This window comes from Phyllobates terribilis, unplaced genomic scaffold (genome assembly GCF_046119375.1).
Source record: "Phyllobates terribilis strain yellow unplaced genomic scaffold, ASM4611937v1 Scaffold_5__5_contigs__length_657084704, whole genome shotgun sequence".
NCBI classification, from domain to species: domain Eukaryota; kingdom Metazoa; phylum Chordata; class Amphibia; order Anura; family Dendrobatidae; genus Phyllobates; species Phyllobates terribilis.
Window position 1 is genome coordinate 178,797,183 of NW_027362765.1, and position 24,767 is coordinate 178,821,949.

General features: G+C 43.8%; 1 protein-coding gene across 1 annotated transcript in view; it reads left to right on the forward strand.

The window, feature by feature from the left end:
- The first annotated feature begins 668 nt into the window (after positions 1-668).
- Positions 669-24,767, forward strand: part of UQCC1 (ubiquinol-cytochrome c reductase complex assembly factor 1) — a 150,679-nt gene continuing 126,580 nt past the window's right edge. Inside the window, exons 1-2 of the mRNA XM_073683536.1 lie at positions 669-815; positions 4,923-5,024. Of these exons, the coding sequence (XP_073539637.1) occupies positions 702-815; positions 4,923-5,024 (216 nt within the window). The 5' untranslated portion in view covers positions 669-701. The remainder of the gene's footprint in view (positions 816-4,922; positions 5,025-24,767) is intronic.

Consider the following 24,767-nt stretch of genomic DNA (forward strand, 5'->3'; position numbering starts at 1 on the left):
ACATGGCCTCTTTTTTTGCGGTTTGCATACTGGCGGTCACATGGCCTCTTCTTTGCGGTTTGCATACTGGCGGTCACATGACCTCTTCTTTGCGGTTTGCATACTGGCGGTCACTTGACCTCTTGTTTGCGGTTTGCATACTGGCGGTCACATGACCTCTTGTTTGCGGTTTTCATACTGGCGGTCACATGCCAAATTGTGTCACCCGGCTTCTCTCAATAGAAGAGGACAAAGAGTAGCACTGGAGACAAGTGGTCACAAGTATGCAAATCGCATTCACCTGGTCACGTGACCGCTCGCTTGCAGTGGGAATACCAGGGAAGTGTGACAGTGTGAGCACTAACACTATTCTGCATTTCCATAGAGAGAATGAAAATGTTTGTCCAATGCCTGAAATGCTATCCAAAGCCTGGACAACCCCTTTAAGGAAATGCCATGCATTAGGGGAATGACACTGTTAAGGGCTACAAAAAGGGAAGTGTGCCCGCAAACAGCACAAGCTGCTCCCTATATATTATGATTGTACTTGTTTCAGTCAGGGCAAACATCGAATAGCATTACCTCAGTCACTACCATGTCCAGCAGCTGCAGTCTCACATTGTATTCACATACTACCAGCAGCTCCTATGTCAAACACATTGCCAACCACAAGATGGCGGCCGCAGTCTCGTCCTCAACCTACACCACAGAGGTGGAGGCGGATGCAGCGCAGCTCACCTCGGAAGTGTTTAGATTCAGCATGGAATGAAGAGACCGGGGCTGTAGCCACAAGTAAACTCCCTGTTGTCACTATGGCAGCGCTCGTCAGATTAGGAGTAAGTAGTTGTGTGCTGAATACCCCCCAGCGGGGTTACTGAGTGGTATAGTCTGCTATATCTGCAGTGCTGTTAGTCGGGGCATATTAGACAAGACGGGGGTGGTCTGGTGCACATATAGAGATTTAAAGGTAGAGTGTGACACAAGGTGACCTCGTGCTCCTGTGTCCATCAGTCAGCTCTGAGATTCTACACTGGATATCTTATCTATCCTATCAAGCTGCTACTTGTAGTAATAGAATATGATATTATATAACATCTTATGTAACATACACTATAATCTACAGTTACATAATACAGGACGGACATTATTATATATGTTGTGTGTTTCTGTTTCCAAACCTTGCTAGACAGTGTTATATTCTCCTCCCCTAGATGCACGTTTCTTAGATATGCTCTGTATGGTCGCTGTCACCTCTCATTGTCCTTTTATATTCTGTGGACGTTTAGTCGTGCACGCAGGCATATTACGGGGTCCGTCCCGCATGCAGGCACAACACGGCTGCCATATTGTGCCTTTTAGATTGATACATAATTTTTCTTTCCACAGTCCGTTCTGGTCAGTGACTGATCAGGAAGTTTTCTGTTCTGCTGTACAATAATCTTTATTTTTATATAGCAGCAACATATTCTGCAGCGCTTTACATACATTGTCATGGCTGTCCCCATTGGGGCTCACAATCTAAATTCCCTATCAGTATGTCTTTGTAGTGTGGGAGGAAACCAGAGAAAACCCCCGCAAACACGGGAAGAACATACAAACTCCTTGCAGATGTCCTTGGTGGGATTTGAACCCAGGACCCCAGCGCTGCTAGGTTGCAGTACTAACCACTGAGCCACTGTGCTGCCCATGCCACTATATTGTGGCCCGTCGCTTTGGCGTATGTGACTAGCGCCCTACACAAACCTTATCTGTGTGCAGTTATAATACTGGGCAACCACCCCCTCCATGAGTGGTTGATGTGCGAGTGGTTGTTTCATCACTATTTTCCTCCTGTGTTGCTCCCTCCTCCACCTCGCTTTTTGGGCCGTCTGTGGCTGGCCCGCCGCTTTGGGGAATTACCTTTCTGCAGTATACGTAGTACTTTCACAACTTGCGCTGACATCTGCATTTCTACCATTATTACAATTCATAGCTTTTTCTTTTCATTTAACTTGAGAGGTGTGAAGATTTTTTGATGTTTCTAAGAAAAATGTTAATGGTATGACATCTTACTTAGAGCTATACTGCTAAAGGGCAAGTGTCCTGCATGATCTTGAGCCAAGATATGGAAACAATAGTGTTATTCTTTAAGCACAATTACGTAGTACTTAAAACTGTTAAAGGAGTTGTCCAGTACTTACATTAGTGGCCTATCCTTAGAATAGGTAATCAATATCTGATTTGTGAGGGTGCTGTTCCTGGTGCCGACCAGAAGCTCTCAGTTGGGGGGCTGCACAGCACAGCTCTGTTAACTGAACAGTGGTCCCGGCCAGGTACTGCACCTCTGCCCACTACTATGAAGGTGACGGAACTGTGCTGTTCAACTCCCCAACTGAGAGCTTTTGGTCGGCATCGGGAACAGCTGATTGGCGGGGGTGCTGGGTGTGGTACACTCACTGATCAGTTTTGGTGATCTATCCTAAGGGCACAGTCAGAAGGCTGTATAAATCGGACTGCAATGCACAGACTGGCCGGTGGCTCTACCTACCCGAGTGTGACGGCGTCATATATTTTTATGCAGCTGTCACACTTGGGTTGGGAGAGCTGCGGCCAGTCTAAGCATTTCGGTCCGATCTTGGTCTGATATATGTGGTCTTCTGACTACGCACTAAAGATATGCCATCAATGTAATAGTCCAGGACACCCACTCTAAGTTTAAGCTTGGGTTTAGGGGGTTTACAGAGTATTCTGCTCTACTATCAAACCAGTCTCCAGTGGGCCCCTAATGATTGGTGCTGAAAGTCATCATTACCATCATTTAAAAGGTTTTTTTTTTTAGGGAAAGAAAAAGGATCAAAGGGAGAAATTACATAAGTTAATAAAAGACGCATCACTGCCCTGATAAATCTTTTGGCATGCAGCGCCACTATTCCGGTGCTACCACCAGTTTTTGGTTACTGAAGTGCCATGATGCGTTCCCGGACCACCCGTGTGACCACTACAGGAACATTGGCCTCAGTGATGGGGTAGTGATGAGTACATATGTTCCCGAAGAGTCTTTCTTTTCTTAACATTGAATTTTTAAAAAAAAAAAACTCTTTAAAGCCACATGACATGAGGTTCTCATTCATCTAAATTGTACATGTTGCGTTTTTTTTTTTTTTAATAAAAGGATTCTGTGTAGCATTAGTGATGTGTTAATAAAATAATGAAAAGCTTTTATGCCTCGATGATCTCCGAATGCACATAAAGACTTGTCCAGGCTTCTACATGAATATAAGAAGAGCCTTGGGCCCTAATGTGACACTTCGATTGTTGGTTTATTAACACGCCATTTATGCATGATTGCTCAATAAAGAAAAGAACAGAGCGGCACGTATCAGAAGAGAGCAGTGCAAGAACTGGGACGTGAAGCCATCGAACTGTATATTTTTTGCCTTGATCACATATATGAGCGGATACAAAAACTGCCTATTTTGTGGAGCTGTTAATCTTGGCAATTTACTTAGGTGACTTGCACAGGGGTTTTCACCCAGCTCTCAGCACATCGCCCTGATCTTCTGTCTTAGCAGCTACATAACTCCACAGTTTTGTGCCATGAGCTTCCTGCGGTCCATCAGCTGGTGTAAGGCTATGTTCATAAAGATTTTTGAGGGACTTTTTTTGTAGCAGATTGTCTCCAAAATCCTCCTCAAAAACTGCTTCAATACCTCTAGGAAAACTGTTTCAATTCATTTTTATAACAAACTCACTTTACTGTTCATATAACGACTTTTTCTTTGGTTCTTTTTTTCTGAAGAGGTTTTGAAAACTCCTGCTGGGGGAAAAAAGTTTATCACTTCTTTGAAGTGGATTCCGAGGGAAACTTGGCAGTGTAAGTGTTCTCTGTCTGGTAGGCCTTAGGTAGCGTTCACACAGGCAATGCAGTTTTGGTTCAAACACATGCAGTTTTATTGCTTTCCACAGGTTGCTCAGCACCAAAACCAAATCATAAACATAAAACCCTGGCCATGGCCAGGCTCTAATTAACAGAACAGACCCTGGCTACTCATACAAGGATGAGCTAGCCCTGATACTGGCGATTCTCTGCATTTGGCCTGTGCATTTAATCATGATCACTTGTGTCAGTGCGGGCTCACCCGAACAGACAGTCCTTTCTCCCGGAGCAGACTTCATACACAATCTCACCATTTGCTATATCTCCTTCAACCTGAGCTCCGACAGCTTCCAGCGCCAAATAGAAGTGTTCAACTCCGGGCTAAGTTCACATTTTGGCTGATCACTCACCAGCAGCAAACTTAACTGCTTCATCCAGCAGACTGACACACCTCAGGAGACTGGCACTCCAAGACGCTACTTCATGCTTCTTAGAAAAATCCTGCAGGTGCATCTAATCAAGACACTGCAGAGCTGGGATTTAACCCTGTCCTTCCCAGCTATGCTACAGCAGTGTCTAATAAAAGGAGTGCATAAAACACCTAAAAGGCACCTGATAGCTGATGCATTCTGATCCATACTCTGAAACGCTGTGATGGTTCAGAGAGGAAATACTTTACAAACTACACGGGAGACTAGTTAGTTATACAGGTGGGTCCCTGGCAGCATCTCCTCATTTGCTCCCTTTGAGTGACAAGTCTCTCCCTGTATGTTTGTATAGGGAGAGACATGTCAGTTATTGGGAGAAGCCAACAGGGACCCGCTTGTCCTACTTGTCCCTCATGTGGCTCGGTCAATCATACAGAGCTGAAATCATGCAGCCATATATCAGCTGTCAGGTTCTCTTTTAGTGTTTTATGCAGCCTTTTGATTGTGTAGTGCATAGTTTCTCTCTCGAGCCTCTTCAAAGAAGTGACAAGTACTTTCTTTTTTTTTTGCTAAACTTTACCATAAGTAGATAAAACTCATAAACTTCTCATTTTTAGAAAACCGTCTATTTACCTTTTTATTTTTGTGTGTTTTTCTAGAACTTACAGGTACGAATATGTTCCCAGATTGCGGCTTGCAGTGCACTACAACACAGCGCAATACAAAATCTGTGGCCCAGATCATGTCCCAACACAAAAAAGGTGAGTGCATGGAAGAGTGCAAGACTGTTTGTTTGAAACACCTAGCAGTAGACTCCATGGGAATACCTTTGATTTCTCTTATAAATAAATGTTCTTATATTAAGCAAACAGAAATATTTTTTATTTATTTTAAACTCTTTGAACACCATTTTATAGTTTAAGTAAAAATGGTAAGGCTGTCCTATAAACAAGACCTGTGTTCTGCTCGAAACGCGTAGGTAATTTTTTTCACACATTTTCGGGTCTGTACCCACGATGCGTTTTTCAAGCATTTTTGCTGCGGAATTTTTGCAGCGTAAACGCTTGTAAAACGCTTGGTAATCCTTCTCCCATGGTCCCCAATGTAAATCCACGGAATTTTCCGCAGTGTTTTTGATGTGCTGAAAATTCCGCAGCATGTCCATTATTTGTGCGTTTACGCATGCGGAATTGCCTTCTCAATGCATTAGCAAACGCAAGGCAATTCCGCATGTGCAAAACGCTTCAAAAACGCGTGTCAAATTCCGCACGCGTTTTTCCGGGCAAGGACATGCAGACATGAAGCGGAAATTTCCCGCTTCATTTCTGCATCGTGGGCACATAGCTTTAAAGTTTGCCAATTTATGTGTCTTCGGAAGATGTAAATAAAGTATTGGAAGCTTTTAATCTCAAGTGCTGGGCTTTTGCTTCTCTAAGGCCTTGTGCAGATTAACATCAAGTGTTCGCAACTGTCCAGAAATTCATGGACAGTCTGTAAAAATTTTTTTTCTTTTTTTGAGTCTGATATTGAGCAGGTAAAAAATGAATGTAATTATCATTTTTCAGCTTACAGTGAATACAGGTAATACGCTCTTAATATCATTGTATTAATCTAGATACATGTGTTACTTAGAATCTTGATCATTCATTATGGCTTTTCAGTAGGTGTGAAAAAAAACAAAACGTCTGTCCGTGATTTGTTGCCCAAAAACGAGAACACTTTAGGTTGACAAATCTGCTTCCATCGTGAACAGAAGCAATGCCTGTTGGACAACATATTTAAGTAGCGTCCAGAGGACTATATTGGCTTATATTAGGGTTTGTCTTAGCTCCGTTGCGACTTCTTTAGTGTTGACATAAATAATAACTCTCTACGCTGCTCTTTTTTTTGTCGACAAAACTGTCAGAACCCCAGAAGGAAGGTCCCCATGGCACTGTCACCAGAGCACAACGCTGTAAACTGTTACTCCTATTTGACTTGAAGTCTATTAAGTTGTATAGTTAGTGGTCCTCCGAATTTGCATTCACAGTTATGCAGACTGCTGAGCTCATGTGCCGCTGAATCCCTTGCTTTTTAGTGCCCCTACATATATTCTGTTGGTGATTCACATTCTGAATAGTGTAGGCACTGTAGAGTTATTTTATGTAGAAAGACTTAAATATTCCAGAATACATCGTATACACTAAATAAAAACATTCAAAATTCACCAGATTGCACAAATACTGAGTACATACATAACAAATAGATCTCTTAGATCTGATTAGACTGGTGTACTTACTTTGAAAGTTCATGTCAGAATGGCATTATTATCCTTATATGAAAGTGTTCATTTAATGAGTCCATGTGTATTCAATTTCCATCAACTCCTCCTGACTGGCAGCTGCAGCTTGTGTTGAACAGTGTGAGATCTCAGCAGCCAGAGGGACACCGAGGAGCTTTCAATCGGGCTAGCTGGGCCGAGATTAAAAGTATTATATAGCTATGGAATTTCTGGAAATTCCATGGCTATATAATCCTGGAATCTCAAGTTAAGTTCACTAGTGTCAACATATCTAAGAGAATTTATACATATACTCTAAAATCTGGTAATGGACCCACTTTAAATTGTACGAGGTATGTCTCTTGATAAGCTTGTTGAGTTATTCTAGTATTGTCCCTCAGAAATCTGAATGGGGCTGTGAACTATTTTAAAAGCAGTTATTTGAGATAAGTAATGCAAAGTATATAAATTTGAATATTTAATTTTTTTATGTTAACATGTCTTCTTACATACTTTAAAGAATAATATATAAGGACATTTTGATAAATGGTACATGTCATAAAGTGATGCAACAGCACTAGGATAGGCAATCGCTGCATTTTCGGTGGGCTTCAAACGTCAGGAACTTCTACCAATTTTGAGAAAGTATGGGTCTTAGCATTGATTCATCACTGCAATCCCTTCACAGTTTTTTTCTCTGCACATTTTATGCGGGCAACTTGACAATTAGATGTACTTGTGCTGCTGTTCCCCTGTACTGTAGGTGGCCTTGCACCACTGTACAGGAAATGACTGCGGGCCTTTCATTTTCATGGTCCCATTAGGTAAGGTCCTCACCAATCAAGGGATCATTTTGAAATTGGACTACCCCTATATTTAATATCCCACAAGTCTAGTGGGTCCATAGATGCTGTTAAGAGAAAACAGGCTGACGGTCATCAGTGGAATACAGGTTGCCATTTCAAAGCCCACTTCTGAATATTGAATCATGTACTACTTTGCAGGTTATTATTATCCTGTAGTCATTCATGGTATTTTTCTCAAGGTTGTAAACTTGCTGTCACCCGTTCCCAAAATACACTGATCTCAAATGTCTCAGTATGGTGCTTCTTGCATATATGCCCTCTTTAACTAGGCATCTTTACTTGCCCAATGTGCCAGCTCTTTTACTTAATAAGACACTCTGATACATGCGATCGTATAGAAAATGGCAAGAGATTCCCAGCTGTGTTTATTGTAGAGCACTAGCTGAGATCCTGGTGGAAGTATGGCTGTGGCATAATGCCTCAATGATCCCCAGATGTTTTTCAAATGACACTTAATCAGCCAAAGGTACATAAATACAGGAGAAAATGTTTCATAAATCACTGTAAAAGTCAGCTGCAAAATTTCAGCATTGAAGTTATTTTAGAGGAAATTCCAGTCCCCGTTGTTTATAAAATTATCCTATGTTAGTAATGTAAATTATCTCCAAAAGTGCAGGAGCGTAATGCAAGTGAGCCATCGAAGCATGAAAATTCCGAGAGTGCACAATACACGCAGCATGGTGCAATCAGTGCTTGCCAACGTTCTGGCACTTGAAGCCAGCGCAGACAGTAATGTAGTGGACGGTGACCTATATATCATGGGTTGCTGTGCTGCGAGCTTACCAGGTACCCACAGAGAGTGTTTTGATATTGAAAGGCTTGTTGGCAGCAGTTGGGGCACGGCATGCAACTATGGAACAGTCTACCATTGTGGCAGCTATTCATTTTTTACAGACGCTGTCTTCCACATTTAAACCACAGACCGTAAAGAGACCTGGCAGCGAGGATACTGGCTGGATCTCTGCTATTTCAATGTACCGTCTGTGGTTCACAAAGCAGATATGGATTTGCTACTTTTAATATTTGATGCCCTTATTTTTCTGTCTTGCACATTGCTCACAGAGATGGGGAAACCATGGCCTTTTATCTATTTATTCTCAGTTTCCAGAGCTTCACTGGATTGTTAGCTGAAAAGAAGCAAATTCTTACATGCATGAGCCATAGTCCGTTAATTAAGCCCTTCCCTTTTGTGATGCCATGAATTTTATGGTGCATTTTTTTTACCTACTAGTTTGTAAAGTGGGCATATGGATTAAGATTTTGAAAAAGTGGGCACGTGAATGTAGGAGACAAAATTAAAAAATAAAAATCCTGGAAGAACAGTGGTGAGATGTGAGTGTTTGCACGGTCAGACACAGCCATTATACAGTAGACAGCAGGGACACATTTTTATTTAAACACATCCAATTGTGAAAGTTATTATTATTTCAAGATTTAATTATTAAAATTTACTTTTGTTTGTGGGAAAACCCCTTTAACTATGAAAATTTTTGTAAAATTATGTGTAGAGAGACCCTGTGGTGAGGGAGTCGTCTGAGAAATCAGAAGAATTGTGGAAATTTAGTGTATGACCACCTTCTGCCATCTTCTATTCGCCAAGCAGGATGCGGCAGACCCCCATGATAAAGGCGGGGGCAACACAGGTGCTCGCAACCCACGCCAAGGGTCATCATAATTTGAGAGTCCCTACGCTAAAATTAAAAACATCTCACAGAAATGCACCACACCTATCTGTGTGACTCGCATATCTGCCAATTCATGGAGGCGGTGGCTGTCACATCAGTATTTCGCTTCTGTGCAGCCCCTGCCTTTATCATGGGGGTCTGCCACATCCTGCTTGTGCTTTGGTAATCTGACCTGGTGTTGGTAAGGCTGTTCTTTTCTGTGATGTTTTTTTGAATTCTTGACCTTTTCTGTGAGATGTTTTTAATTTTAGCGTAGGGACTCTCAAGTTATGACGACCCTTGGCGTGGGTTGCAAGCTTGTATATTTTGGCCAAAATATCAACCAATACCTCATGTAATATATTTATCTTATACATTATTTTTCATCATTTTATTGCACATTTTCCATTTTTTGCAAGATGCGGCCAGGCCCTTTATTGTTGGTTGGGTGAAGTGGGGTGCATATATATAGTGCCGTGCAGCCCGCTCAATTTAAAATTATGGGCGTCATTAATAGGCTGTAAGCCAGACACTGTGCACCACACCTATCTGTGTGACCGGTGTCCGATACAAGCTGCAGTTGTGTGCATTATAATACTACACAGCCACTCACATATCTGCCAATTAATGGAGGGGGGTGGCTGTCGCATCAGTATTTTGCACCTGTGCTGCCCCTCCTTTATTATGGGGGTCTGCTGCATCCTGCTTGTGCTTTGGTAATCAGACCTGGTGTTTGGGAAGGCTGTTTTTTTCTGTGATTTTTTTTTTTTTTTTTTTAATTCTTGCCCTTCTCTGTGAGACATCTTTTATTGGCCAGTGGTAATATAGAGCGGGGAGGCGGATTAGACTGTTCTTCTCTACTAGTAGGCAATCATTTCAGACCACTGCTATCACATATGTTCATTAAATGGACAGGGGCAGTGGCTAATAAACTGTACCCGTCCATGTGTTAATAGGGATGGGCATTCATTTGACTGGCTGTATGTAATGCTACATCTTTTCTGTAGTACCTGCTGCAGGGTAAATGGTCAGCCAGCAGCTAAGGAGCTGTGGTGACACCTAAGGAGCTGTGGTGACACCTAAGGAGCTGTGGTGACACCTTTGCTATCCTCACATTCATTCTGTGCTCTACGCTGAGCATGTGCTTCTAACTTTCTGTCTAAATCCACAGAAAATCGAATTCATTTGGCCTTCATTCTAGTCGTGTCTGTATTTTAGGCGTACATAAAAGCATAACCTACAACGCTGTTCTGTCCACCTAAAAAATCTGCCTCATTGTACTGAATGGTTTAATCTGAATCCCATTTTTTAGATTTAGATGGAAACTCAGATGCAATGCTCAGTAAAGAGCACTACAGTGCCTTGAAAAAGTATCCATACCTCGTGAACTTTTCCACATTTTGCTTTGTTACAAATGTAAGTGGATTTTATGTGATATACCAACACTAAGCAGCAAGTATTTGTGAAGTGTAAGGGAAATGATGCATGGTTTTCTAAATATTTTAAAAATATAAACCTGAAAATTGTAACGTGCATTTGTATTCAGCCCCCCCCCCAATACTTTCTCTGCAATTACTGATGAAAATCTTTTGAGGTAAGTCTCTACCTGCTTTGCACATCTGTAAGCTGAAATTTTTGCCCATTATTCATTCCACACTAGCTCTAGCTTGGTGAGATTGGATGGAGGCATCTTTGAACAACAATTTTCTGAGTCATTCACACACATAAATATGCTTTAATCTAAACCATTCCATTGTAGCTTTTGCAGTATGTTTATGTCGGTGTCCTGCTTGAAGGTGAACCTATGCCCCAGATTTTCTTCTAGGATTGCCCTGTGTTTAGCTCCATCTATCTTCCCATTATCTCTGACCAGCTTCCCTGTCTCTTCTGAAGAAAAGCATCCTGACAGCATGATGCTACCACCACCATGTTTGACTGTGGGGACGGTGTTTTCAGGGTGATGTGCAGTGTTTTCTGCAACACGTAGCACCTGAAGAATGAGCATGTCCCTTCTCTTAACAAGTTCAGGGTTTCAAATGCTTAAGTGGTTAAAAGAAGTGACATAAGACAGAGCATCAGCACATCAATGTAATTTTGACATTGCTGTGCACAATGTTCATATTATGGTCTGCTGTTGCAGAGCTTTTTCATGTGGATTCTTGGCAGAATCTGCCTGAAAAAGACAACATGTGCACATAGCCTAAATGAGAATGAAATGGCTTGGATTTTTGTCTTTCTGTATGTGCCATTAATGCTCCACTGAATGCATTACATGTTAACCCAAATGGAAGCACATGCAGATTTTGGTGAGAAATTATTCAAATTTGTAGGGATCTTTTGTTTATAAACAGAGCTTCAGTCCATTAATTTTTTTATATTATTTGTGATCTCAGCTGTCAATCATTTTATTAGTCCTGTGACTAATAAAAGCATTGATCACCACATCTGTTATTGGAAAACCTACATAGTGCAGACACTACAAAAAAAGTTTGCACTTACACATCGTAAATGGGTTGTCCAGAATTAGAAATACAGCACCACACTTGACCTGTTTGTTTTTGTCTGATATTGCTACTGAGCTGCAATGCCGCATACAACCTAAGCAAAACCGAAATCATGGGCCAGCATACATGCTAGTATAAGTGCAATTTGTAGGTGGACATTCACACCTTGGCCATTAACAGACAAAACCTAGAATAAAAAACAATGAATAGCTATCCTACAGTAAGTAAATAAATAGTAGTACTAGTACAAACACAAACAGGGTATAAGTTGACACTATTTTGATCAAAAGAGTGTAAAATCCATCCCTCCATGACAAGGCGTACCCAATCAGGATAGTCCCTACTCTAGTTACTCGCCTTGCTATGTGCCAGCAGGCCTCAACATAGATGAGGGCAGAGCAGGGCCTAGAATTGACCATTTTACACCTACCTGTCTATTTTGAGGCCTAGTGGAACATAGAGAGGTAAGTTACTAGAGTAGTGACTATCCTGATTGGGTACACCTTGTCACAGTGGGATGGCTTTTACGCTCTTTTGATCAAAATGGTGTCAACTAAGTACCCTATGTTTTTTTTTTCACATGTATTACCTTGGTGTAAGTAAATAAGTAGTAGTATCTGTTCATTGTTTTTTTTCTATCTTTTGCCACTCACAACCAGCAAATGAGGCACTGTTTGGGGAAGAAAGCAGCCATGTTTCTCTAATTCTGTATAACCCCTTTAAGGTGCCAAGATTCTCTTTCAGGCCTTATCCTGATAAAGGTTCAAGAATCTATAAATGGATACATGACAGCCTAACTAATTGAAAAGGGAAATTTCATATTGCTAGCTTGTGCCCATGGGTCGACTGAAGTTTTGCTAAAGCACACAACTCAAAAAATGTGTTTTGCACGTTCAGTAAAATGAAATTCAATGGTTGGCCTTCGGTAGACAAAAAGGAATCATGATAGACTGAATGCATGTCAAATAAAAGGAAAAACCTTAAAGTAAATTTTGCTGAAGAACCTGTGCCAAGTAAGACTTGGCAACCTTCTTTTCGGTAAAGGAAGTCAAACCATAAACAGAAATGCAGAAATTGATTTATCCTGTATCACTGAGTCAATAAACACCTCCGACTTGATAGTCGACCAGCTGCCTGTAGCACTAACATAGTCTGCTTCTGTTACAATATTCCTTATTCACTTGCTTCTTGCAGTTTGGAAGACTTTTTTTTTACAGTCATATGAAAAAGTTTGGGCACCCCTATTAATCTTAAGCTTAATGTTTTATAAAAATTGGTGTTTTTGCAACAGCTATTTCAGTTTGATATATGTAATAACTGTTGGACACAGTAATGTTTCTGCCTTGAAATGAGGTTTATTGTGCTAACAGAAAATGTGCAATCTGCATTCAAACAAAATTTCACAGGTGCATAAGTATGGGCACCCTTATCATTTTCTTGTTTTAAATACTCCTACCTAGTTTTTACTGACTTACTAAAGCACTTTTTTTGGTTTTGTAACCTCATTGAGCTTTGAACTTCATAGCCAGGTGTATGCAATCATGAGAAAAGCTACTTAAAGTGGCCACTTGCAAGTTGTTCTCCTGTTTGAATCTCCTCTGAAGAGTGGCATGATGGGCTCCTCAAAACAACTGTCAAATGATCTGAAAACAAAGATTATTCAACATAGTTGTTCAGGGGAAGGATACAAAAAGCTGTCTCAGAGATTTAACCTGTCAGTTTCCACTGTGAGGAACATAGTAAGGAAATGGAAGAACACAGGGACAGTTCTTGTTAAGGCCAGAAGTGGCAGGCCAAGAAAAACATCAGAAAGGCAGAGAAGAAGAATGGTGAGATCAGTCAAGGACAATCCTCAGACCACCTCCAGAGAGCTGCAGCATCAACTTGCTGCAGATGGTGTCACTGTGCATCGGTCAACTATACAACGCACTTTGCACAAGGAGAAGCTGTATGGGAGAGTGATGCGAAAGAAGCCGTTTCTGCAAGCACGCCACAAACAGAGTCGGCTGAGGTATGCAAAAGCACATTTGGAGAAGCCAATTTATTTTTGGAAGAAGGTCCTGTGTACTGATGAAACCAAGATTGAGTTGTTTGGTCATACAAAAAGGCGTTATGCATGGCGGCAAAAAAAAACAGCATTCCAAGAAAAACACTTGCTACCCACAGTAAAATTTGGTGGAGGTTCCATCATGCTTTGGGGCTGTGTGGCCAATGCCGGCACTGGGAATCTTGTTAAAGTTGAGGGACGCATGGATTCCACTCAGTATCAGCAGATTCTTGACAATAATGTTCAAGAATCAGTGATAAAGTTGAAGTTACGCAGGGGATGGATCTTTCAGCAAGACAATGATCCAAAACACTGCTCCAAATCTACTCAGGCATTCATGCAGAGGAACAATTACAATGTTCTGGAATGGCCATCCCAGTCCCCAGACCTGAATATCATTGAACATCTGTGGGATCATTTGAAGAGGGCTGTCCATGCTCGGCGACCATCAAACTTAACTGAACTGGAATTGTTTTGTAAAGAGGAATGGTCAAAAATACCTTCATCCAGGATCCAGGAACTCATTAAAAGCTACAGGAAGCGACTAGAGGCTGTTATTTTTGCAAAAGGAGGATCTACTAAATATTAATGTCACTTTTCTGGTGAGGTGCCCATACTTATGCACCTGTCAAATTTTGTTTGAATGCAGATTGCACATTTTCTGTTAGTACAATAAACCTCATTTCAAGGCAGAAACATTACTGTGTCCAACAGTTATTACATATATCAAACTGAAATAGCTGTTGCAAAAACACCAATTTTTATAAAACATTAAGCTTAAGATTAATAGGGGTGCCCAAACTTTTTCATATGACTGTATATGGCAAGTAAAATTAAAAAATGCCATACACTATAGGGCATCCATAGTACATTTATAGACCAGTTATACCATGTACCCGACTCATCTTTTTATTTTTTATTGCCAACTGATACCCAGCTTTCAGTTGAGCTTTTCTCCTGTTGTTGACTTTCTAAGTGCAACAATGGTTCCTACATTATATTTTTAAAGGAGATGTGCAGTGAAAACAAGTTAATCACCTTTCTGCAGGATAAGTGAAAATGTGCTGATCAGTGGGGTTCCAACCGCTGGGACCTACACCGATCAGCAGTGTGGGGAATTTCTATCCCTCATGGGGCACTTTTATCCATGTTCCAATATGGAGTGGCAGGTCAGATGCCCGATCACCGCTCCATTTATTCTCTTGTGCTACTGGAAAAAGCAGGGCTCAGCTGTTCCTTTAGGAATGACTGGAGATGCGGTTGAGTATGCGCACTGGCACTCATTTTAACAGGGGTAAAAGTGCCACATAATACCGATTGGTGGGGGTCTTAATGGTCGGACCCCCACTGATCAACAAGACAGTCCATTTAAGCTTTGGATAGATTGGTTCAAAATATGGAAAACCATTCTTTTTCAGTTTGTAAATATAGCCTGTGACAATAAACCACATGACTAGTGAGATCTGCAAGAGGTGAGATTAGGACTTTGTGATTTTCACCAGCATGTTTCGGTAGCATCTTAAGATTACCATGACAATGTCCATGTCATTTTAGGGGGGTTTAACGCACACAAAAAATGCATAAAGGTTATGGACACTTTGCCAAGGCAACAATCGTTTTCAGACCGCCTGATATGCAGTTTGCAGCCTGATCAAATTCAAGTTTAAAATGTTTCTCTTTTGGGAGTGTCCCTCCCAGTAATATAGGCTGGATGTGAGGTCTTTGTTTATCCAGAATACAGCTGTTTTCACTGCTCATATATCAGCACAGATCCACAACCTCACCTCACAACCTCCCCCCTACTCACCTTCTCATCCCTGTCCTCCTCACCTGACACCCATGTCCAGCAAATGGTACACCCCCGCAGAAACCTTGCACATCTAGACACCCACACACTCTCTGACTCTATTCTACCACTGACATCCATATCTTCACTCCACAACACAGACAGCGCCACTGCTTTCTACAATGACACTCTTGCATCATCTATTGACTCGGTCGCCCCTCTTGTGCATGGCAGAACGCGGCGAGTCAATAGGCAACCCTGGCACAACAACCTCACTAAACAGCTTCGACAAGCGTCCAGGGTTGCGGAGCAGCGTTGAAAGAAAACACATTCTCAAGATGACTTCACTGCGTTCAAACAAGCAACACTCACATTCAAATCAGCCCTCACCTCTGCTAAACAGGCCTACTTCACAACCCTCATATCTTTCCTATCCTACAACCCCAAACAGCTATTCAACACTTTTAACTCTCTCCTCCGCCCTCCACTGCCCCCTCCGACCTCCGTCCTCTCTGCTGAGGAATTTGCCACACACTTCAAAAACAAGATTGACCAAATAAGGCAAGTCTTTACTGTCTGACCACCACAAATCCTTTGTTTTCCAGACCATTGCCCTTCCCCCATAACCTCCCTTCCCAACATCACGGAAAGAGACCTTACTCGTCTCCTCTCAAAATCACACCTCACCACTGTGCACTCGACCCCACACTCATCCCATCCCTAACCCATCTCTTCAACCTATCACTAACTTCTGGTACCTTCCCCTTCTTCTTGACCTGTCCTCTGCTTTCGACACAGTTGACCACTGCCTCCTACTACAGATCCTCTCTTCCTTTGGCATCAAAAACCTTGCCCTATCTTGGATCTCCTTATACCTTTCTAACCGCACATTTAGCGTCTCCCACTCCCACACTACCTCCTCACCCCGCCCCTCTCTGTTGGAGTTCCTCAAGGCTCTGTCCTAGGACCCCTACTCTTCTCAATCTATACCCTTGGCCTGGGACAGCTCATAAAATCCAATGGCTTCCAGTACCATCTGTACGCTGATGACACCCAGATCTACCTCTCTAGCCCAGACGTCACCTCTCTGCTGTCCAGAATCCCAGCATGTCTAGCAGCCATATCCCCCTTCTTCTCCTCCCGCTTCCTCAAGCTCAATGTGGACAAAACTGAACTCATCATCTTTCCCCCATCTCGCATATCTTCCCCACCTGATCTTTCTATCACAATAAATGACATCACACTTTCCCCTGTACCGGCAATCCGCTGCCTTGGAGTAACCCTTGACTCTGCCCTGTCCTTCAAACCCTACATTCTAAGCTCTCACCACCTCCTGTCGCCTCCACCTCAAAAATATTTCCAGAATCCATCCTTTCCTCAACCCTCACTCTACTAAACTGCTTGTGCATGTCCTCATCATCTCCCGCCTCGACTACTGCAACATCCTCCTCTTTGGTATACCAGCTAACACTCTCGCACCCCTCCAGTCCATCCTTAACTCTGCTGCCCGACTGGTTCATCGCTTGCCACGCTACTTCTCTGCTACCCCCCTTTGCAAATCCCTCCACTGGCTCCCAATTGCCCAGCGTATCCAGTTCAAACTACTAACACTGACCTACAAAACCGTCCATAACCTCTCTACTCCGTACATCTCTGAGCTAATCTCCCGATACATTCCCTTACGTAATCTCTGGTCCTCCCAAGACCTCCTTCTCTCCTTTATACTTATTCGTTTCTCACCCAATCGCCTCCAAGATTTCTCCCGAATATCCCCCATCCTATGGTATTCTGTGCCTCAACATGTCCGATTATCCGCCACATTTGGATCCTTCAGACGGAACCTGAAAACCCATCTCTTCAAACGAGCTTACAGCCTGCCATGACCTTGCTTGCTGCCACCTCAACAACAATGGAGCTACTGCAATCCCCCCAACCTACTGTCTCCTTCCCCGTTTATGTAAAATGTAAACCCGCAAGGGCAGGGTCCTCTTCCCTCTGTACCAGCCTATCATTGTTAGTTCATTTACTGTAAGTGATATCTGTATTTGGTATGTAACCCCTTCTTATGTACAGCACCATGGAATCAATGGCGCTATATAAATAAATAATAATAATTCAATACATAAGCACATTTCTTCTTCAGAAATTTTCTCGTTTTTTTTGTAGAATCTTTTCTTGGCCCTACCTGAGATCCTTTTTCACCTCTCCTCTGCAGATCTGTATTCAACCCCTTCCCTCCTGCTATTTCTAACACTGAGGAAAGGGAGAGGAGAGAGAGCAATGAGAATTGATCAGGTACTCTGATGGATTTGTGACATTTTTGGCGATCACTACGCTAGGTAAAGGACTTACAGACACTCTGCAGTAACAAGATGGTAGAAAAGTTTTTAATGAAGACTACTTTGCTTAACTTTTGTATTTGGGAAGAAAATAATTAAAAAAATAAAATTATATGCAAAGATGTACATAACCTTTCAAATAGCACTAAATAAAAAAACAATATTTTCTGCATTCTCTTGATTCTACGCTGTTTCCGGCAATTCAGTGTAAATTCAGTAAACCTGAGAACACAAGTTTCAATATCGACCCTTTAACGAGCCTTGCCATGTGTTATCCTAAGTCAAGGCTCGTTAAACGGTTGATATTGAATTTTATGATTGATACTTCCAATAGGTGGCACTAGAGCTCAAGTCATCTTCTTTCTGAAGAGGAAATTTTCATATTTAATTTCCCAGAGGAACATGCAAGGCGTATAAGTCTCCTCACTCTGACTTGCCAGGCCTGGCTTGTCACTCTCCACAAGGAGAAACATTACCCCTTAGATCTGTGTCCTGTATAATACATTCCGTAAAGAAGTGGTCACCTTATGAGTCTGTATACTAGTATGTCCTGTATACTACATGCAGTGGTTATCTTATGAGTCTGCGCCCCGTATACTACATGCAATAAGGAGGTGGTCATCTCATGTCTCTGTGTCTTGTATACTACATCACTAATATAATACAGAGGGCAGTTATAAATGGTATTCCCATCTTAGTAAGTGATGGCATTTTGCTAAGCTATGCCATCACTTAATGAATTATCAGGGCCTGACCTTCGGGACTCTCAATGATTCTGTACATGAAATGGTTAAGCTCCGATTGTCCCCAAGCACTGTGTATGGAAAAGCTGTAAAGGGGATGCACCATTGAAAGAGCACTGCACCCCTTTATTCTCAGGATCAGTGACATTCCCAGAAATCAACTCCTCAGACATCATTAATTGATGGGATATCCTAGCCATACTGAGACAAGAATACGTTATCAGATAAGAAAACCCCTTTAAGTAAACTTAATTAGGAATCTGTTACTTGTGGGGTACCACAGGGGTCTGTACAAAGATGTATTATTTTTGAATACACAGTATGTGACACATTTTGTACAGGGATTGCACAGATAAAGGGTTTTTTCCTATAATCGTAAGATATCTCCTATCCATGGCATAGGGTATAACTTGTGAATCACTGGAACCTCCCTGCAATCTTGAGTTTGAGGCTCTGGAACCTCAGGAACGGTATTCTGCTGCACTGTCTTAATGTAGTGGCGGTGTGCATGCTCGGCTATGGGACTGTATTTCCTGCAGTCCCATAGGCAATGCATGGAGCAGAGGCCAAGTATGTGCACTTCTCCTATGTTCAAGACAGTGTAGAACAGGGGTCCTCAAACTTTTTAAACAGGGGGCCAGTTCATGGTCCCTCAGACCATTGGAGGGCCGGAATATAGTTTTTTAAAAAAACTATGAACAAATTACTATGCACACTGCACATATCTTATTTTGTAGTAAAAAAAGCAATACAGGAACAAATACAATATTTAAAATGAAGAACAAGTAAAGTTAAATCAACCAGTATTTCAATAGGTAGGTAACTGTACCCAATAGGCAGCATAGGTCCTCAATAGGCAGGTAAATGTTCCCAATAGGCAGGCTGTTTCCCCCTTATAATGCCATATGCAGGCGGTTCCACCCCTTATAATGCCCCATGCAGGCTGTTCCCCCCCCTTATAATGCCCCATGCAGCATGTCACCCCCCCTTTATAATGCCCCATGCAGCATGTCACCACCCCCATATAATGCCCCATGCAGCATGTCACCCCCCCTTTATAATGCCCCATGCAGCATGTCACCACCCCCATATAATGCCCCATGCAGCATGTCACCCCCCCATATAATGCCCCATGCAGCATGTCACCCCCCCCATATAATGCCCCATGCAGCATGTCACCCCCCCCCCATATAATGCCCCATGCAGGATGTCACCCCCCCATATTATGCACCATGCAGCATGTCACCCCCCCCCATATAATGCCCCATGCAGGATGTCACCCCCCATATAATGCCCCATGCAGGATGTCACCCCCCATATAATGCCCCATGCAGGATGTCACCCCCCCATATAATGCCCCATGCAGGATGTCACCCCCCCATATAATGCCCCATGCAGGATGTCACCCCCCATATAATGCCCCATGCAGGATATCACTCCCCTGTCTTTATAATGCCCCATGCAGGATATCACTCCCCTGTCTTTATAATGCCCCATGCAGCATGTCACCCCCCCCATATAATGCCCCATGCAGCATGTCACCCCCCCATATAATGCCACATGCAGCATGTCACCCCCCATATAATGCCACATGCAGCATGTCACCCCCCATATAATGCCACATGCAGCATGTCACCCCCCCCATATAATGCCCCATGCAGCATGTCACCCCCCCATATAATGCCCCATGCAGCATGTCACCCCCCCATATAATGCCCCATGCAGCATGTCACCCCCCCATATAATGCCCCATGCAGCATGTCACCCCCCCATATAATGCCCCATGCAGCATGTCACCCCCCCATATAATGCCCCATGCAGCATGTCACCCCCCCCCCATATAATGCCCCATGCAGCATGTCACCCCCCCCCCCATATTATACCCCTTGCAGGATGTCACCCCCCCATATAATGACCTATGCCTCCATACATTAAAAAAAAAAAAATCCAATACTCACCTCACTCCTCCTCACCTGCTGCCGCTGCTCTACTCTGGTCTGGACTCCAGCGTCACGGCGGCGTTGTCCTGCTCTGCGCTGCCTGTGACGGCACTCGGGAGGGCACGGTGTAAAGACGTCACCGCACCCTCTGACCTGAGACGTCACAGGAAGCGCAGAGCAGGAAGACAGCGGATCTGTAGAGGCACGGGGAGAGGTAAGTATCCGCCTCCCGGGGCCCTGAGCAAGCGGGGGAGAAGGGCGGGCGCTGACACCGCTCCCCTCTGCTCCGCCCATAGCCTGGCGGGCCGGATAAAAGTCCTCGGCGGGCCGCATGTGGCCCGCGGGCCGTAGTTTGAGGACCCCTGGTGTAGAAGAGCCCTGTTCTCAGGGTTTCAGATGTCGCAATATCGGGATCATTGGGGGTCCCAGCAGTTGGACCCTAATATATTAACAAGTTATGCCCTATGCCATGGATAGGGGCTCATTTGTGCTTGAAAATAACTCTTTTTAAAGATTAATTTTGCATATGATATATAACCATGTAAAATAAGTCACAAAAAAGACTACAGTATTTTGTCACAAATTGATCTGGTTTTGTTGGAGGTTTGGAGAAAAAGTGTCAAATGAGGTTTAAACTGGTAAATGTAGGGTCAGTCAGATAAGAAAATACATGCCAAGACTACATACCTAAAGAGGTTGTCTACTACTCGGACAACCTCTTCTCAATTGCTGCACTACATTGACGCTGGGTTTCCCGGTACATCGTCACGTGAGCCTTGCAGCAAATCAGTGGCCGCTTCACTCTTCCTTCAGACGAAACGGTCACCCAGCAGAAGTGAAAACTGCTGCTGCTTTCTCATTTCCTCCGGATGTCAGTTACCTTCATTGTTATGCCGCGTCAGCCCTGCAGCCAACGTCACGGGAGACCCGGCACTGACAGCGCAGGAATGGCATCGGGGGTGAGTACAGGCTGTTTTTACTTTTTACAGGGGAATAAAGCCATTGAGAAGAGTTTTTCCGAATAGAGGAAAACACTTTAATGAAAAATCTCTGTGTTAAGTCGACTAAATTAATTTTAGTGACATAGTATGGTTGAAATAAAAGCACATATCCATCATGTTCACGGAGGGGTGGTAAGGGGTTTGGGTACATTCATAATGCATGAAGCAGTCTACTCTAAAGGTTTTTCCTTCCTGATCCCAAGTGTCAATCGACTAAATCAACATTCAGAACAAAAATTTTATACATTTCTTTAGTAATAGTTTTTTTTTTTTTTTCTTCTAAAAACATCCAAGCCTGGGGGGGCGTGGCCTAGCTCTTGATGTGAGAGGTCGGGTGGCAGTGCCTCTCCACCACCATTAGCTTCAATTATCCTGCACAGAGCCCGAACCAGCCAAATCCCTTATCAGGAACTACTGTCTGAGGGTCCCGGGAGTCAGAGGCGAGCTTCTGCCAGACTCAGAGAGTCCAACATGGGCCGCAAAAGGCAGAAGGATGCCGGGGCCTGCAGCAGTGCCTCAGCCCAAGATGGCACCGAGACAGAGGAAGAGGCGGGAAGGAGGAACACAGCCTATGCACGGAGGCTGGAGGCTTCAGCACGGCTGCACAGGTATGCGAGGGGCATGAAGGCAGATGAAGAAGGAAGTGAAGGCAGTGAGAAGCATGGAGATGAGGAGGAAGATGGTGAGGAGATGCCTGTGCCGGTGCTACATAATGAACAGCAGGAGGAGGGGGATGGTGACACTGTGCTGGCAGCTGAAAGTTCAGATGAGGCAGAGCCGACTCTGCGAGATGTATTCCAGGCTGTCTTATACTGCAAGACTGCTTTAACTGCTCTGACAAAGCAGGTGAATGGTCTGAAAGCCGACATGGGAGGCATTGAGGCTTCTATGCAGAAAGTTACAGCCAGATTGACTGAGGTGGAGGGCAGAGTTGGTGTAACAGAAGATCATTTAACCTCAGTGCAAAAGACGCAGCAACAGCACACTCAGAGGATCACGGTAGTGGCTAACAAAAACGATGACCTGGAAAACCGGTCACGCAGGAACAATTTGCGTATTGTGGGCATCCCTGAAAGAGCTGAGGGTGCTGACCCCACGACCTTTGTTGAAACCTGGCTGCTGGGAAAGTTTGGGTCTAATATCCTGTCGAGGGTGTTTGCTGTGGAGCGTGCCCATCGAGTGCCCATGAGACCCCCAGTGCCTGGAGAGTGCCCTCGTACGATGTTAGCCAGAATCCTGAACTGCAGAGACCGGGACACTATCTTACGTAAGGCCAGAAAATTGACAGATCTTACCCTGGAGGGCAAACGCATTGAAATATACCCGGATTACTCGGCTGAGGTGCAAAAGCTGCGGCTACGGTATGGTGAAGTGAAGAAACAGCTCCGCTCTTTGAATGTGAAATACTCTACAATTTATCCTGCCAAATTAAGAGTGGAAGCCTTTGGAAAGGTCAATTTTTTCCCGTCACCGGTAGAGGCCGCCTCGTGGTTGGAGCGGAACCGAAGCAAATTGAGAGAAGCTGAGGACTCGGCACGGTGAATGCACGACCCTGCTATCCTGACCACTGGACAGGGTTGTGTCTCTGCATTGCTCTGCGAAACCGCAGAGGAGGGGGAGAAACCCCCGCTGGGATCTACGTTTTATAGTTTTATAGTTAATTTGTTTGATTAATGGTTCGGGACTATGCATACTATTGATTATGTGGTGGAGAGACTGCCAATGCTGGAGGAGGACACGGCGCATGTTGATATGCGGTATACTACGATGTTGCTCAGGTTCTTTGAGCTCCCACTCTCACGTTGGGAAGAGAGTGACAAGAGAAGGGTGGGGGGGGGGTGGATGGGTTGGATTTGCGGGAAAATGGGGTTGCTTATGCTGTTTGACCTGGTATGCTTGGGAACAAAATGGAAAGATGTTACTTGATGATGGTGGATTGTTTTTTCTAATGCACAATGAGTAACCGTACGGTTCGGATTTTAAGTTGGAATGTACGTGGTATATCTGACAGGATTAAGAGGGCAGCAGTTCTGAATCACATCAGATCTTGTGATCCTATGATTGCGTGCTTACAGGAGACCCATCTCACTAGAGATACTAGGCACTGGCTATCGAGAGGGTGGATGTTAAAGACATATCATTCCACTTATTCCTTGTACTCCAGGGGGGTGTCAGTCCTAATACACAAAAACGCACATTATGAAGAGCTGGCAGTGCAAGTAGACAGTGAAGGGCAGTATGTATGGATTGCGTGCAGATTGTATGGATACAAAATGATTTTAGTGGCTTTATATATCCCTCCGCCTTATTCTAAAAAGGAACTTCAAGCAGTAACGGACTTGACGGCCAGATGGGGGGAGGCTCCGATGTTGATTATGGGAGATGTTAACAACACCATGAATGATTACTGGGATAAAGTACGTCCGGCAGGTATGGAAGCTGGACGGGACGGAATGACTGCATTTGGCACCTACGTGGGGGAGCTGGGGCTGGTGGATCTGTGGAGAGTACGAAATGAGGGTAAGAGGACCTTCTCGTGTCACTCGGCTACACACGGAACACTGTCAAGGATAGACCTGGCTTTTGGGGATACTGCTATGGATGGGATGGTTGGGGAGGTGGAATACCTACAGAGGACTCTATCGGATCATAGTCCTATGGTTGTCACGCTTCTAGTGGGATCTGCTCAGGGTCAGAGGGGAGGTTGGCGTCTTCACCCGACGTGGCTTAAAGTGGTGGATATGGGTGGCATAACCAAAGAACTAGAGCACTTCTTCCAAGTGAATGAAGGGAGTGCTGAGGCCACAGTGGTGTGGGAGGCTATGAAGGCATTTACGAGGGGACTCTTTATAAGTGAGATCTCACGGTGTAAGACCAAAACTAAATTGGCAGATCAACAAATAAAGGATGACTTGACAAGGGCAGAGGCAGACATGATTTTGGCGCCAACGAGTGTAGCTCACAATAGACTAAAATTGGCACAGGAGGCAGTTAATAAACTGCACATGATGCAAGCTGAGAGGAAAAGGGCATTTCAGCAAGCCCAATTCTTTGAGGAAGGAGAGAGAGTGGGTCACTTGTTGGCGGTGATATCTGCGGCACAGAGGGAGTCTTCCAGGGTGTACAGGTTGAGAGACCAAACGGGGACGACTCTGACAGACACAAAGGACATATTGGAGGTCTTCAAGGAATATTACATGGCACTGTACAATTCAAGAGTACGGGACACGGAGGGGGCCGTAGAGGAACTTTTGGAAGGCATCTCACTGTCTAAATTGTCTGAGGAAGATAGGATGAGGTTGGATGAACCTGTGAGTGTGGAGGAGGTGGAATGTGCAATTCTGTCTATGCCCA